We start from the raw sequence: 16,041 nt of genomic DNA, 5'->3' as shown, positions 1-16,041 counted from the left end.
GATTTTATCTTCTGTCCCTGAGCTCCATTAAGTAAGAAAACTGGTGCTGATGTTCATGAAATGCCACCAGTGTCCGCAGGTTGAAAGCCAGCATTGATGTTTCATTTCCATGTCTGAATTTCACTCGGTCCTTAATCTGATAAACCTTTCTCTTCTGTCTGTTCAAGGATCCATTCAAGGCATTTGAAGACACATATAAACACAAGTATTTATGGGTATAGGTATAAGTAAGGATATGGGTGTGGGTATGGATGATGGGCATTGATTTGACTTAGACATAATATTTAAAATGTTTCTATTAATTTTCATCAGGGAGTTGCTCTATGTACACAGTCTATCATACCTCTGCATACTCTCAATTTTCACTCCCTTAAAAACTTGATTGTGGATGCCATCTACACTTTAGAATGCATTTATACACATGGAAGCATTTGTTTATATATTCAATGAAAATGTTTTTAGCCACTTCTGTGTGTCAAAAATGTTCTAGACACAAGGAATGAGAGTGGCAGAGGTGGCTTGTGTCCATATCTTCAAGGATCTTATAAGCTAAATCCACACTCGTGAGAGTCTGTGGTAGAATTAACACCTTCTCTCTTCTTCAGCTGCCTAAAGACATCTTCCTCCCTGAAGTCACTGCCAATGCTCCCTTATAGCAACAGCTCCCTCTCTACTGAAGTCTCTGAGTTCCTCCTGAACTGTTTTGTCAGGTCCCCCAGCTGGCAGCACTGGCTGTCCCTGCCCCTTAGCCTCCTCTTTCTCCTGGCCATGGGGGCCAACGCCACCCTCCTGATCACCATCCGGCTGGAGGCCTCTCTGCATGAGCCCATGTACTACCTGCTCAGCCTGCTCTCCCTGCTGGACATGGCGCTCTGCCTCACTGTCATCCCCAAGGTCCTGGCCATCTTCTGGTTTGATCTCAGGCCCATCAGCTTTTCTGCCTGCTTCCTCCAAATGTTCATCATGAATAACTTCCTGCCCATGGAATCATGCACCTTCTTAGTCATGGCCTATGATCGCTACGTGGCCATCTGCAAGCCTCTGCACTACCCATCCATCATCACAGACCAATTTGTGGCAAGAGCTCTTGTTTTCATCTTGGCCCGAAACACATTTCTTACTGCACCTATTCCCATCCTCTCTGCGCGGCTCCATTATTGTGGAAGAAATATAATTGAGAACTGTATCTGTGCCAACCTCTCCATGTCCAAGCTCTCTTGTGGCAACATCACGCTTAACAAAATCTACCAGTTAATTTTAGCCTGGACTCTGCTGGGCTCTGACCTCATCCTCATCTTCCTCTCCTATATCTTCATCCTCCGAGCTGTCCTTAGACTCAATACAAAAGGGGCAGCCGCTAAAGCTCTGAGCACCTGTGGCTCTCACTTTATCCTTATCCTCTTCTTCAGCACCATCCTGCTGGTTTTGGTTTTTACCCATTTGGCCAAGGAAAAGGTTTCACCTGACGTTCCTGTCTTACTTAATGTCCTCCATCATGTCATTCCTGCAGCTCTCAACCCCATTGTCTATGGTGTTAGAACTCAGGAAATTAAGCAGGGGATTTGGAAATTATTGAGGAAGGGTAGTGACAGCAGAAAGTAATTATGTTCTTGCTGCTCTCCATGAAGAATACTGAAAATCACAATTGAAAAGCAAGGACTGGAATGTAGAAATAAAGTTCTAATCTTCTTCCTGTTCTTGCCTAATGATATAAACTGTGCAGTTTCCTCTTACTCAGTCACATCCTAGTTCTTATCATTCCATAGTATCCTGGCAGAGACAAAGGATAAAGATGTATAATCTCTCATCATGCTAGCAAGACCTGGGGTCATGAATTCAACCTCTAATTTGACCTACTTGTCTGCTTCTAATTATCTCCCAAGTAGAACTAGCAGAGATGAAAAAAATCTATGCTCACTTAAAAATGTGTGGCCAAAGCAAAATAGCTTTTAAAGACTGTTCTTTGACTTTGAAAGAGTAAATATAAAATTAAAAAGCAACTGCTTAAAAGTGTTTAAAATAGCTGTTACATTTTAACATTTTTCTTTAGGCATTCAAAAATATTTGTACAAATTATTTTATATTCAACATAGTATTAGAAAATGGAAAACTAACTAAATAAATCTCGGTCTGTTATTTGAAAGAACATGACCTACTGAGAAAGACAAAAATATGTAAAATTAATTGTACTGCAATGTCACAAGAGTTTTATTGAAACACATGAATAAGGCACTTTGGTAGCCCAGAAGAGAGAGACATTTATTTCTCTAGGTGGAATTCATTTACCTCCGTGATGTCCTCTTTTAATCCACACCATCTAAATTGCCTCCCAGGCACTTTCTCAAAAACATAAACTACATCCTGCCTTTGGGACTTCTTACATTTTGTTGCTCTGTCCACATAGGTCTTTCCCTCAGGTCCATTCAGTTTCCTTGACCACAATATTTAAAATAGTATCCACTAAGGAAAAAAACAAATTGTACCAAGTCTGGTGTTATCTAACCCTTAATGTTTGTTCTTGATTCACCTTAAGTCACTCTGCTCTGGCAGCAGTGGCTATTGTATTTTTTTTTTTTTTTACTTTACAATATTGTATTGCTTTTGCCATACATCAACATGAATCCGCCACAAGTATACACGTGTTCCCCATCCTGAACCCCCCTCCCACCTCCCCTCCCCATACCATCCCTCTGGGTCATCTCTGTGCACTAGCCCCAAGCATCCTGTATCATGCATCGAACCTGGACTAGCGATTCATTTCATATATGATATTATACATGTTTCAATGCCATTCTCCCAAATCATCCCACCCTCTCCCTCTCCCACAGAGTCCAAGAGACTGTTTTATACATCTGTGTCTCTTTTGCTGTCTCACATACAGGGTTATCATTACCATCATCCTAAATTCCATATATATGTGTTAGTATACCATATTGGTGTTTTTCTTTCTGACTTACTTCACTCTGTATAATCGGCTCCAGTTTCATCCACCTCATTAGAACTGATTCAAATATATTCTTTTTAATGGCTGAGTAATACTCCATTGTGTATATGTACCACAGCTTTCTTATCCATTCGTCTGCTGATGGACATCTAGGTTGCTTCCATGTCCTGGCTATTATAAACAGTGCTGCGATGAACATTTGGGGTACACGTGTCTCTTTAAGTTCTGGTTTCCTTGGTGTGTATGCCCAGAAGTGGGATTGTTGGGTCATAAGGCAGTTCTGTTAACAGTTTTTTAAGGAATCTCCACACTGTTCTCCATAGTGGCTGTACTAGTTTGCATTCCCACCAACAGTGTAAGAGGGTTCCCTTTTCTCCACACCCTCTCCAGCATTTATTGCTTGTAGACTTTTCGATCACAGCCATTCTGCCTGGCATGAAATGGTACCTCATTGTGGTTTTGATTTGCATTTCTCTGATAATGAGTGATGTTGAGCATCTTTTCATGTGTTTGTCAGCCATCTGTATGTCTTCTTTGGAGGAATGTCTGTTTAGTTCTTTGGCCCATTTTTTTATTGGTTCGTTTATTTTTCTGGAATTGAGCTGCAGGAGTTGCTTGTATATTTTTGAGATTAGTCCTTTGTCAATTGCTTCATTTCCTATTATTTTCTCCGATTCTGAAGGCTGTCTTTTCACCTTGCTTACAGTTTCCTTTGTTGTGCAGGAGCTTTTAAGTTTAATTAGGTCCCATTTGTTTATTTTTGCTTTTATTTCCAATATTCTGGGAGGTGGGTGTGATTTATGTTGGAGAGCATTTTGCCTATGTTCGCCTCTAGGAGTCTTATAGTTTCTGGTCTTACATTTAGATCTTTAATCCATTTTGAGTTTACTTTTGTGTATGGTGTTAAAAAGTGTTCTAGTTTCATTCTTTTGCAAGTGGTTGACCACTTTTCCCAGCACCACTTTTTAAAGAGATTGTCCTTAATCCATTGTATATTCTTGCCTCCTTTGCCAAAGATAAGGTGTCCACAGGTGCGTGGATTTATCTGTGGGCTTTCTATTTTGTTCTATTAAGCTATATTTCTGTCTTTGTGCCAGTACCATACTGTCTTGATGACTGTGGCTTTGTAGTAGAGCCTGAAGTCAGGCAGGTTGATTCCTCCAGTTCCATTCTTCTTTCTCAAGATTGCTTTGGCTATTCGAGGTATTTTTGTATTTCCATACAAATTATGAAATTAGCCTCCAATTAAAATAAATAATTTTTTAAAGTTTCTTTAGTCAGAAGAAAATTATGTCAAATGTAAACATGAATCTACACAAATGAACAAAGAGCATCAAAATTTGTTACTACATGTGTAAATAGATTACATTTTTTATTATATAAATGTATTTTTAAATAATTGTGATTTTAAATAAAAAAAATAACAATGGAGTTTTGTAAAATATGTACAAGTAATAGTGCAAATTAGAAAGGGAGAAATGAAAGTATATTATTGTAAGGGTCTTCTGTTATATTCAAAATGATATACTATCACCTGAAGGCATACTGTCATTAGTTAGAAATGGGTAGGATAATCTCTAAACTAACCTCCAAAATGAAATTGCTTTAACTCACTTGGACACAAAAAAAGATAGAATAAACATTCTTTGAATATTCAATCAGGAAGAAGGAGCAGAGAACAAATTCAAAATGATACATTTAAGCCCAACCAAACAAAAAAGCCCAACCATAGCCATAGTCACATTAATTATAAATAAGTAGACCAAACACCCAATTAAAATTCAGAGTTTATCAGATTGGATTACAAAAAGGAACACCCAATTAAATGCTGCTTACATGAAATACACTTCAAATGTAAACAAAAATTGGCTAAAAGTAAAGAAATGGAAATATATTCTATATCAACCCTAATCAAAAGAAAAATTGAATGGTTATATTAATACCCAGAAAATATAGTATCAAAGCCAAAAACAGCAATAGAATACACATCATTTCAAATGTACACTGAACATTTATGACAGTTACCTTATTCCAGGCCATAAAATGAGTCCGATACAATTAAAAGAATTCAGGCTGTACAATGTGTGTTCTCTGATCACAATGAAACTAAATTAATACCAATAACAAAACAATATCTGAAAAAAAACAAAATATATGAAAACTAAACAATACACTCTTAATTCATGAGAAGCAGAAATCAAAGTGGAAAAAAGAGATGATTTTTAACCAAAAAAAATAAAATACAACATATCAAAATCTTTGAAATGCTATTAAAGTCGTACTTGGAGAGATATACATCACACTATACACAGCACTAAATGTGTACCTTAGAAATACAAAGTTTCTAAATGTAAGACTGGGTACTATAGAACTCCCAGGGGAAAACATAGTCAGAACATTCTCACATAAATCACAACAATAGTTTTTCAGATTTGTCTCCTAAAGTAAAAGAAGTAAAAGCAAAGATAAACAAATATGCTTTTGCACAGCAAAAGAGATCATCAATGAAATTAAAAGACAACTCCCTGAATGGGAGAAAATATTTGAAATGATATGATAAAAAAGTAATTAATATCTAATATATATAAACAACTCATACAATTCAACATCAAAAAAAACCCTTAATTTTAATATACACAATGGAGTATTACTCAGCCATTAAAAAGAATATATTTGAATCAGTTCTAATGAGGTGGATAAAACTGAAGCCGTTTATATAGAGTGAAGTAAGCCAGAAAGAAAAACACCAATGCAGTATACTAACGCATATATATGGAATTTAGAAAGATGGTAACGATAACCCTGTATGTGAGACAGCAAAAGAGACACAGATGCATAGAACAGTCTTTTGGACTCTGGGAGAGGGAGAGGGTGGGATGATTTGGGAGAATGGCATTGAAACATGTATAATATCATATATGAAACGAATTGCCAGTCCAGGTTCAATGCATGATACTGGATGCCTGAGGCTGGTGCACAGAGATGACCCAACGGGATGGTACAGGGAGGGAGGTGGGAGGCGGGTTCAGGACGGGGAACACGTGTATACCTGTGGCAGATTAATGTTGATGTATGGCAAAACCAATACAATATTGTAAAGTAATTAACCTCCAATTAAAATAGATAAATTTATATTAAAAAATAAAAATGGACAGAAGAACTGAGTAGACAATTTTCCAAAGAGGAAATGCAAATGGTCAATGCAAATAGTCAACAAGAACATGAAAAGATGCTTCATACGGCTATCACAGGGGAAATGCAAATCATAAACCACAGTGATGAAATATCACTTTACACCTCCGAAAATGACTATCACCAAAAAGAACACAAATTACAAATGTTGGCAAAGATGTGGAGAAAAGGAATCCATGTACCCTGTTGGAGGGAATGCAAATGTGTGATCACGGTCACAGTGGGAAACAGTATGGAGGTGTCTGAAACACTAAAAAAACAGAACTACTATATGATCCAGCAATTCCACCCCCAGGTGTATGTCTGGGAAAAAAAAAAGGATAATTCAAGAAGGTATATGCACCCCAACACTTACAGCAGCATTATGCACAATAGATAAGATATGGAAGCAATCCAAGGATCTATCAACAGAAAATGAATAAAGAAGATGATGGACACTCAAGTGTCCTTCAGCAGATAAATGCTTAAAGAAAATGTGGGTGTGTTTGTGTGAGATGTGCTGTGCTAAGTCACTTTAGTCATGTCCAACTTTTTGCAACCACATGGACAGTAGCCCACCTTTGTCAATGGGATTCTCCAGAATACTGGAGTACACTGCCATGTCCTCCTCCAGGGGATCTTCCTGACCCAGGGATCAAGCCAAGGTCTTTTGCAGCTCCTGCATTGCAGGCAGAATCTTTACTGCTAGAGCGACCTGGAAAGATATACACGTGTGTATGTGTGTGATATATATATATAGCTGTTGCCCAAGAACACTGGAGTGTCGAGTGGGTAGCCTATGCCTTCTCTGGGGGACCTTCCCAACCTAGGAATCAAACAGTGGTCTCCTGCATTGCAGATACTTTACCAGCTGAGCTACCAAGGAAGCCCTATATCTTTATATCTACAAACACACACACACACACACACACACACACACACACACACACATATATATATATATATATATATAGTTGTTGTTCACTCACTGTCATGTCTGACTTTTTGTAACCCCATGGACTGCAGCACACCAGGCCTCCCTGCCCTTCACTATATCACTATCTATATCTATATGTACCTTGGCATACTACTCAGCTATAAAAATGAATGAAAATGTCTAATCCGAAGCAACATGAGTGCATTTGGAGGATATTATGTTTAGTGAGAAAAGTCAGAGAAAGAAAAATGGTGTATGATATCACTTCTATATGGAATGTAAAAAGTACAGCAAACTATTGACTACCACAAAGAAACAGACTCGCTGATATAGAGAACTAACTACTGGTTGCCAGTGGGGAGGAGCAAGATAGGAGTAGGGGATTAAAAGGTACAATCTACTGTACAGAAAACAAATAAGCTACAAGGATGTACTGTACAACACATAAAATATAGTCATTATTTTATAATAACTATAAAGTATAAAAATTAAAAATTCAGAGTCACTATATTGTACACCTATGGGAAATGCACTGTACATCATTGATACCTTAATTAAATAAAGATGTATATACAAATGTAATATTCAGTTCAGTTCAGTCGCTCAGTCATGTCCGACTCTTTGTGACCCTACAGACTGCAGCACGCCAGGCCTCCCTGTCCATCACCAACTCCTAGAGTTCACTCAGGCTCACGTCCATTGAGTCCGTGATGCCATCCAGCCATCTCATCCTCGGTCGTCCCCTTTTCCTCCTGCCCCCAATCCCTCCCAGCATCAGAGTCTTTTCCAATGAGTCACCTCTTCGCAAAAGGTGGCCAAAGTATTGGAGTTTCAGCTTTAGCATCAGTCCTTCCAATGAACACCCAGGACTGATCTCTTTCAGAATGAACTGGTTGGATCTCCTTGCAGTCCAAGGGACTCTCAAGAGTCTTCTCCAACACCACAGTTCAAAACCATCAATTCTTTGGCACTCAGCTTTCTTCACAGTCCAACTCTCACATCCATACGTGACCGCTGGAAAAGCCATAGTCTTGACTAGATGGACCTTAGTCGGCAAAGTAATGTCTCTGCTTTTAAATATGCTATCTAGGTTGGTCATAACTTTTCTTCCAAGGAGTAAGCATCTTTTAATTTCATGGCTGCAGTCTCCATCTGCAGTGATTTTGGAGCCCCCAAAAATAAAGTCTGACACTGTTTCCACTGTTTCCCCATCTATTTCCCATGAAGTGATGGGACCAGGTGCCATCTGGTTTTCTGAATGTTGAGCTTTAAGCCAACTTTTTCACTCTCCTCTTTCACTTTCATCTAGAGGGTTTTTAGTTCCTCTTCACTTTCTGCCATAAGGGTGGTGTCATCTGCATATCTGAGGTTATTGATATTTCTCCTGGCAATCTTGACTCCAGCTTATGCTTCTTCCAGCCCAGCATTTCTCATGATGTAATGTACTATTTCTCATGTGCTATTGCCTGGAAAATCTCATGGACAGAGGAGCCTGGTAGGCTACAGTCCATGGGGTCGCAAAGAGTCGGACACGACTGAGCAACTTTCACTTTCAATGTATATTACTCACTATTAAAAAAGAATGAAATTTTATCATTTGCAACAACATACATGGACTTAGAGGGTATTATGCTTGGTGAAATAAGTCAGAGAAAGAAGAAAAACACTGTATAATATCATTTATATATGAAAACTAAGAAATAAAAGGAACTGCTGACTATAACAAAAAGGAAACAGACCAACCAACATAGAGAACAAACTAGTGGTTACCAGTGAGGAGAGGGAAAGGAGGAGGAGGGGAAATATGGAAGCAAATTAAGAGATACAAACTTCTATGTACTAAATAAATAAGCTATAAGGACATATGTTATAGCACAGGTAATATAGCCAATATTTTATTATAAGTGGACTATAACTTCTAAAATTTGTGAATCATTAATTGTATAACTGAAACTTTCATAGAATTATAAATCAACTATACTTGGAAAGAACAAAAATTTAAAAATAAATATGTCTATACGTCATAAGTGAAAAACATTCCTACCTGTACATTCTTTCTAGGTCCATAAAGAGAGGTATACAGGATGTTGACGGTAGCAGGATATTTGGTAAATTAATTGCATGTCATGTGAGTGTTGTTTATTTACATCAAAAAGGATAATGAGTACAATGGAAATTGAACCACAGTGAAAAATAATGAAGTCAATTCACACAGAGCAGCAGCTTTTTAAAATTTTATATTGGAGCATAGTTGATTGGCAATGTTCTGTTAGTTTCATGTGTACAGCAAAGTGATTCAGTTATACATATACATGAATCTATTCTTTTTCAAATTCCTTCTTATTTAGATTATTACAGAACTGAGAAGGAAATGTTACTGTCATATTAACCCTCTGAAAAACACACGGTATTTTCTCAGTAATATGTTCTTCAAATTTGTCTTGCAATTTTATAAATAAGATGATAAACATCACCATAAGGTAACATCTATCCATTTAGAAGCATAATTTTGGATGTCCCTATCTATTAAGCATGTGTAGGATTCCCAGGAGAAGTTCTGAGTGAGTTTATAGGATCAAATGGAATATGTCAAATGTGAATATGCAAATACATATAAACAGGTAAGGATGTACGTAAGACCCATATGCAGGAGACAGACTAACTGCCAACAGAGCACATGCCAATGTGGGGCTAGATTCCCAGAGGTCTTTTCTTCAACAGAGAAAGCAAATAATTTCTTCTACCGTCTCCCGACTTTCCTGTCTCAAAATGACCTCAACACCCAAAGAGAGCAGCTATGGAGGAGTTCCCAGAGGGCAGAATCTCTGAGGGCCCAAGAGGTATACCTACCCCAGGTATTTGGGAAATATACAAGGCTCCAATATCAATGGAGTCAAACCCCATGCTTACATCTTCAGTGAGTCTGCGTGAAGAAAGATACACCAGCATTAACCAGAAGATAGTAAAGACCTATCTCTTCATTGGAGGTCTGTGCTCCTTTCCATTCCTGGGGTGGTACTGCTGAAGTAACCTGAAAACAGGTAGTAGACACTGCTTCCTGTGTCAAGAGAGTAGATGCAGGTGAAAGTTCTGCTCTGGGACCTTGTCTCTTTCGCCCTTCTCTTCTATGATTTTTTTTTCCCTTGGTGATGATAGAGATGCAGAGGAGGTAAAGTTTGTCCATGGGACATTTACAGCTGGTGGGGAGGTTGTGTACATCATCTGGACCCCACTTGTGAAAATTGGGAGTATGGACACTGGGCACAAAGTATTCATGCAAAAGTACTGGAATCATGGGGTAGGAGTTAAATTTATTCTATATAACTTCAGAAGGTGAGAACAGAGATCACAATTGGGAGTTAGGGGGGGTATCAGAAAGTAGCCCTTCAGATGTCAGTTCAATCTATATAATATCTAAAACTACAGCTGCCAAAACAAGAAAATGATGTCCAAAGATCAAAGAGGTATCTGCCACTGGATATTGTTGATAATGTCTGTAACTACATTTCAGAGACATATCTTACAGGTTTGTCTGAGTCCTGTGGAGTTACATGAATGCTAACAACCTTAACACTTCATGAAACTGGGCTCCCATAGTGTTATCTGTGGCCTCTCCTGCTGCTTGGGAAAAAGTTTGGGTGGCTTCTTATCCACTTTAGACTTGGACATTCTACTTTCCCTGCTTCTTCCTACCCCTGGCTGGGACCAGTAACCATTAGCTCCAGGTTCTCAGCCCTAGTGCTCTTACTGGCAATTTCTAACGGCAAAGTCTGAAAGAGAACAAGAGTAGAAATTAATGCTTCTTTATATTTAAGGCTTAGTGGGTTTTTCAATGTTTCTTGAATGACATATGCATTGAAGAATGCATAGGAACAAATATTCCAGAGAAAATAAAGGTCAGAGAGTGGGAAAAAGAGACAAATTAATCTTGCTTCTTTCTTAGAAATTTCATCCTACTTCTAGAAATAATCATTCCAAATCTCTTGAGGAAAAAAAATAAACCATGCATCTTTCCTCAGGTTCCCCATGGACACTCATGTCTGAATCACCAGTTGTTCCAGTTAGCTGTACCCCCTTAAGGCTATTTCAACAATTTTTCTGTTTCCATGCATGGATTTCTTAATTCTTTAAGGGAGCACTTTGAAATCTCTACCTAAAAAATACTTCCTGAAGATAGTGAGATTTGGGGCTGTGACTTGTAAAACTTAAATATAAAACTGTTTCAGAGGAAGAAAGGAGAAAGGATCAGATGAAAAAATCTGAAGAATGGAGATGGTATTTAGAGGGGACATTTGGAACTGAACAGCCTGGAGTTCTATATTGTGTGGTACAAGCAGAGTTAACAGGAGCTCAGTCATTGTGACAATCATATGCTTGTTAGATTTTTCTTTTTGCCTCAAACTTATAAGTGAATGAGTGTATTCTAAGAGAAAGAGGCAGAGAGAGGCAGAGTTGATTGAATGTAGTGCCCAGAACATGTAGAAGGTCCTTACAACTCAACATGTACAGATATGAGAGTTGGACCATAAAGAAGGCTAAGTGCCAAAGAATTGATGCTTTTGAACTGTGTTGCTAGAGAAGACTCTTGAGAGTCCCTTAAACAATAAGGTGATCAAAACAGTCAATACTAAAGGAAATCAACCCTGAGTATTCATTGAGAAAACTGATGCTGAAATTGAAGCTCCAATACTCTGCCACCTGATGCAAAGAGCCAATTCATTGGAAAAGACTCTGATCCTGGGAAGGATTGAGGGCAGGAGGAGGAGGGGGCAGCAAAGGATGACATGGTTTGATGGCATGATTGACTCAATGAACATGAGTTTGAGCAAACTCTGAGAGATAGTGAAGGACACGGAAGCCTAGCATGTTACAGTCCATGGTGTCACAAAGAGTCGGACACGACTGAGCTATTAAACAACAACACTGGAAGTTATATTTATAAGGACGTTCCTCTTAAGGACATCCTATACTTCCAGTATCTCTCTGATCCTGTGAGCAACTCCATCAGGCAAAGCCTTGAAGTACCAGACAAGATGAACTGAGTAGAAGTGAAGAGTGTGTGGTTATGACATTTTTTTTTCAAAAAAGAGAATATGGCTATAGAAATTGTTTTAGAATCTTTATTAAATCCTTAGGCATTTGCCACTTAGAGGGCAAACTCAGGAAACCAATAACAAGAGTCACAGTATGATACTAATTAAGAACGAAATGGGAGTCCATGAGCAGTAGGAAGCAGGAGTCAGAGTTGCAACGGAAAGGAAAAAGAAGATGCCAGACAGCTGCGAAAGTGCCCTTACGATTAGGGAGAGAGACTGAAAATATGAAAATAATATAGCCAATAAGATACGCATTTCTACCTCACTGTAGTGACACAGGACCCAGCTGTGCATATATTCGACAGCTTTGGATCTGACTTGTTTCATCTATATCTAAACCCTAGCAATTAGGCTGCAGAAAAGACACATAATACTGCTGAAACCTTTGTCCATTTGAAAAGGTAAATTACTAAGATAGTCAACTTGACCCACTTTCTTCAGAGTATGGTTACTATTATATGACATGATATGTATACACTTCATCCCCAAATTGTTAGTGTCACTCCTAATGTATTCTGTTAATAGCGAGAGAAAACTAATTGGAAGATCTTTTAATTTTTTCTATGTATCTGGTGGGAAGGTCATGCCTGGCAAACTCCAACTGGACAGGACCATTTTTAAGGGGAAGCAGAGAACCAGGAAGAGCGAAGAGAGGAGTCCTGGGAAGGGACACCCCTCCTCCCTCCTCTGGAAACCAGCCCTGCTCACTAACAGGGACTCTGGGAAGAGCCAGCTGAGGAGGATTGGAACTGCATTTGGAGACTAGAATTCATAACTGGAAACAAAAACACTATTTGAACCACTACAGAAACAAAGGTAGGTTTCTAATAGTATGAAAACACTTTTCACTTCTAGCTTCACAGATTGATTAAAGCACCCTTTCCCTTGCCACCCTGCCCCCACTCCAAATGTCCTTCCCCTGTATCAGTTCTGTTTTCAGAATTATTAATTGTATCATGAGTGAAATTTGCTTATATTTCCAAAATGTTGATGAGGTCTGTACATTATCATAGAATTCCTTATTAAGGCCAGACGGAATCTAGAAAGTATTTGAATCTAAAGCATTAGATTAGGATTAGACAGGAATAGGACTAGCCTAATACTGTGAAGATGGTTATGATTTTGAAAATCAGTCCCCTCCTTTGTAATGTGATGATAATAAAACATATCTCACAGGAGGGTGAAAAATTAAATGAGATGAATCCCTAAATATTTGAGCACATTTCCCAAAAAGTGGTAAGAGCTAAACAACATGTAATGTTATATTATGTTAGTGAGCCTAGTGAGAAAAAAGAGGGAATTTCATAAACTCCTGATAAAAACTTTCTAAACCCACATGATAACACTCTATATGAGACTGTGTAGACAGATTTAAATGCAATGCTCTGAAGGTCTCCAGAAAATCCTGACTCGTACACATTGTTCCAAGTTACAGACTTCTTTTGACTCTCTGGTCCAATTCCTGGGTTAGGAAAATCTGCTGGAGAAGGGATAGGCTATCCATTCCAGTATTCTTGGGCTTCCCTTGTGGCTCAGCTGGTAAAGAATCCACCTGCAATGTGGAAGACCCGGGTTCAATCCCTGGGCTGGAAAGATACCTTGAAGAAGGAAAAGGCCACCCACTCCAGTATTCTGGCCTGGAGAATTCCGTGGACTATACATGCATTCCATGGGTTCGCAAAGAGTTGGACGTGACAGAGCGACTTTCACTTTCACAATTCATGGAGAGGAGAATCTTAAAATCATTTATCTATAATGTAAATGAGGGTACATCACTTTATTCACAATTCTCTTTCCCCAACCTAGTTCCCATGCCCATTAGTCAGCCCTTTCCTACTCTCTCCTGATAGTTTGCATAAGACCCTGTCATTGCTTATAGCACTTATTTTCTGTTGTCCCCAGAATGGCTTTAGTTTTCCCTGCTTCAGTTTTCCCTGCTTAGGGATGGTTTCTAATTCAATTCTGTGACCTTAGTATCACACTAGTTACCCTAGTATTTCCATGCCAAAGAGAAACTTTAAATGATGAGACAACAATGGCAACTTTGAACTAGCCTGGAGGAAAGAGGGAATGTATATCTGGATTATTGCATCAAAAAGGGGAAATCAGAGATGGAAAGAATCTAAAGGTGAATCTCACCACCTTCACACTAATGCAATCAGAAGAATCAAGTTTCATCCTGTTTACTACTAAGTATCAGTCTAGCAGAACTGGGTGGAATTGCTCATTCTCCTTTTAAAGCTGTTTCTTCCAGGAATTAGGAATCCAACTAATATGAAGACCTAAGAAATAGAATGAACAAAAGGCAATTTTTAGGAACAATCTGTAGGTACCAAATTAAAATACTTTTTAGAAAAATGTAAATTCACTAACATTTTCAGTGTATAATTTTTTTAAATAAATACATCAGATTATGGTGGTTGAAGGTCTACAATCATTTATCTGAGTCCCTAGTTTGTACTCTGCTACTTATTTCCATGTGTTGTTCCAGCTAAATTGTAGATATCACAGTCTATATGAAAAGTGAAAAAGTGAATGTTAGTTTCTAGGTTGTGTCTGATTCTTGGAGATCCCTGGACTGTAGCCCACAAGGCTCCTTGTCCATGGAATTCTCCAAGCAAGAATCCTGGAGTGGGTAGACATTCCCTTCACCAGGGGATCTTCCAGACCAAGGGATCAAACCTGGGTCTCCCTCATTGCAGCAGATTCTTTACTGTGTGAGCTACTAGGGAAATCCATAGTATATGTAATCATTTTGAAATAATGAAGGAATATGAATACGAATTTAGATACTTGTTATTAAGTAGTTTTCTAGGTAATTTCCCCCTTCTCTATAGTTTCTGTAAAAATTTAGCAATTCCATTAAAAATAGCAAAAGGGTTTCCCTGGTGGCTTATGGTAAAGAGCCTACCTGCCAATGCAGGAGACAAGGGCTTGATCCTTGATTCAGGAAGATCCTACATACCATGGAACAACTGAGCCTGTGTGCCACAACTACTCCACTTGTGCTCTAGAGCCCGGGGACCACAGCTACTGAGACCACATGCCACGACTACCGAAGCTGACCCTAAAGCCCGTGCTGCATGATAAGAGAAGCCACCACAATGAGAAACCCATGCCCCGCAAGTAGAGTAGTCCCTGCTTGCTGCAACCAGAGAAAAGCTCATGCAGCAACAAGAACCAGCACAGCCAAAAATAATTTAAAAGTATAAAGAAAATGGTTTTAAAAAGAGTGAAGTAAGTTAGAAAGTGAAAAACAAATATCATATATTAATTCTTACACACACGTGAAATATGGGGAAACGGTACAGATTAACCATTTCCAGTACAGGAATAGAGATAAGATGTAGAGAACAGACTTTGAAATAAGAGTGGTGTGGGGGAGAGGAACTGGTAGTTTGGGACTGACATAGATACACTAACATGTGTGAAATAGATAGCTAGTGGGAACCTGCAGTATCACACAGGGAGCTCAGCACAGTGCTCTGTAATGATTTGGAAGAGTGGTATGGAGGGGTAGAGTCGAAGGAAGGCTCAAAAGGGAGGGCATATATGTTTACATAGGGATGATTAATTCTGTTGTACAGTAGAAACTTACACAATATTGTGAAACAACTATACCCCAATAAAAATTTAAAAATAAGCTTTGAACAAATCAAACATTTACAAAGAAATCATATCATATCATCTGTATTGTTTGAAGTAATGTGACTACTCCCGGGAGGGCACAAAAGATGCACATGTAAATTCACTAGGCTTGGATAAATTGCCAGGATCCACAAGTCCCTTAAGTAAAGCAATTTCTTCTGTCACAATATATCTTGAATGAGCAACTAATTTTATCCTAAAATTATAGCTCAACTAAAGGAAGCTGCAGAACTATATGACAAAAT

General features: G+C 38.5%; 1 protein-coding gene across 1 annotated transcript; it reads left to right on the top strand.

Moving 5' to 3' along the window:
* Nucleotides 1-642: 642 nt before the first annotated feature.
* On the top strand, nt 643-1,602 carry LOC101114304 (olfactory receptor 56A3-like). Its single transcript, XM_004016629.4, has one exon. The coding sequence runs from the start codon at nt 643-645 to the stop codon at nt 1,600-1,602; it is 960 nt and encodes a 319-aa protein (XP_004016678.2).
* The last annotated feature ends 14,439 nt before the right edge of the window (nt 1,603-16,041 follow it).

This window comes from Ovis aries, chromosome 15 (assembly GCF_016772045.2).
Source record: "Ovis aries strain OAR_USU_Benz2616 breed Rambouillet chromosome 15, ARS-UI_Ramb_v3.0, whole genome shotgun sequence".
NCBI classification, from domain to species: domain Eukaryota; kingdom Metazoa; phylum Chordata; class Mammalia; order Artiodactyla; family Bovidae; genus Ovis; species Ovis aries.
The sequence above is the reverse complement of the archived record's forward strand: the minus strand, read 5'-3'. Positions and strand labels throughout refer to the sequence as shown.

Bases quoted from the DNA above. Each gene is read 5' to 3' on its own strand.
- LOC101114304 (XM_004016629.4), top strand. From the start codon at position 643: ATGCTCCCTTATAGCAACAGCTCCCTCTCTACTGAAGTCTCTGAGTTC.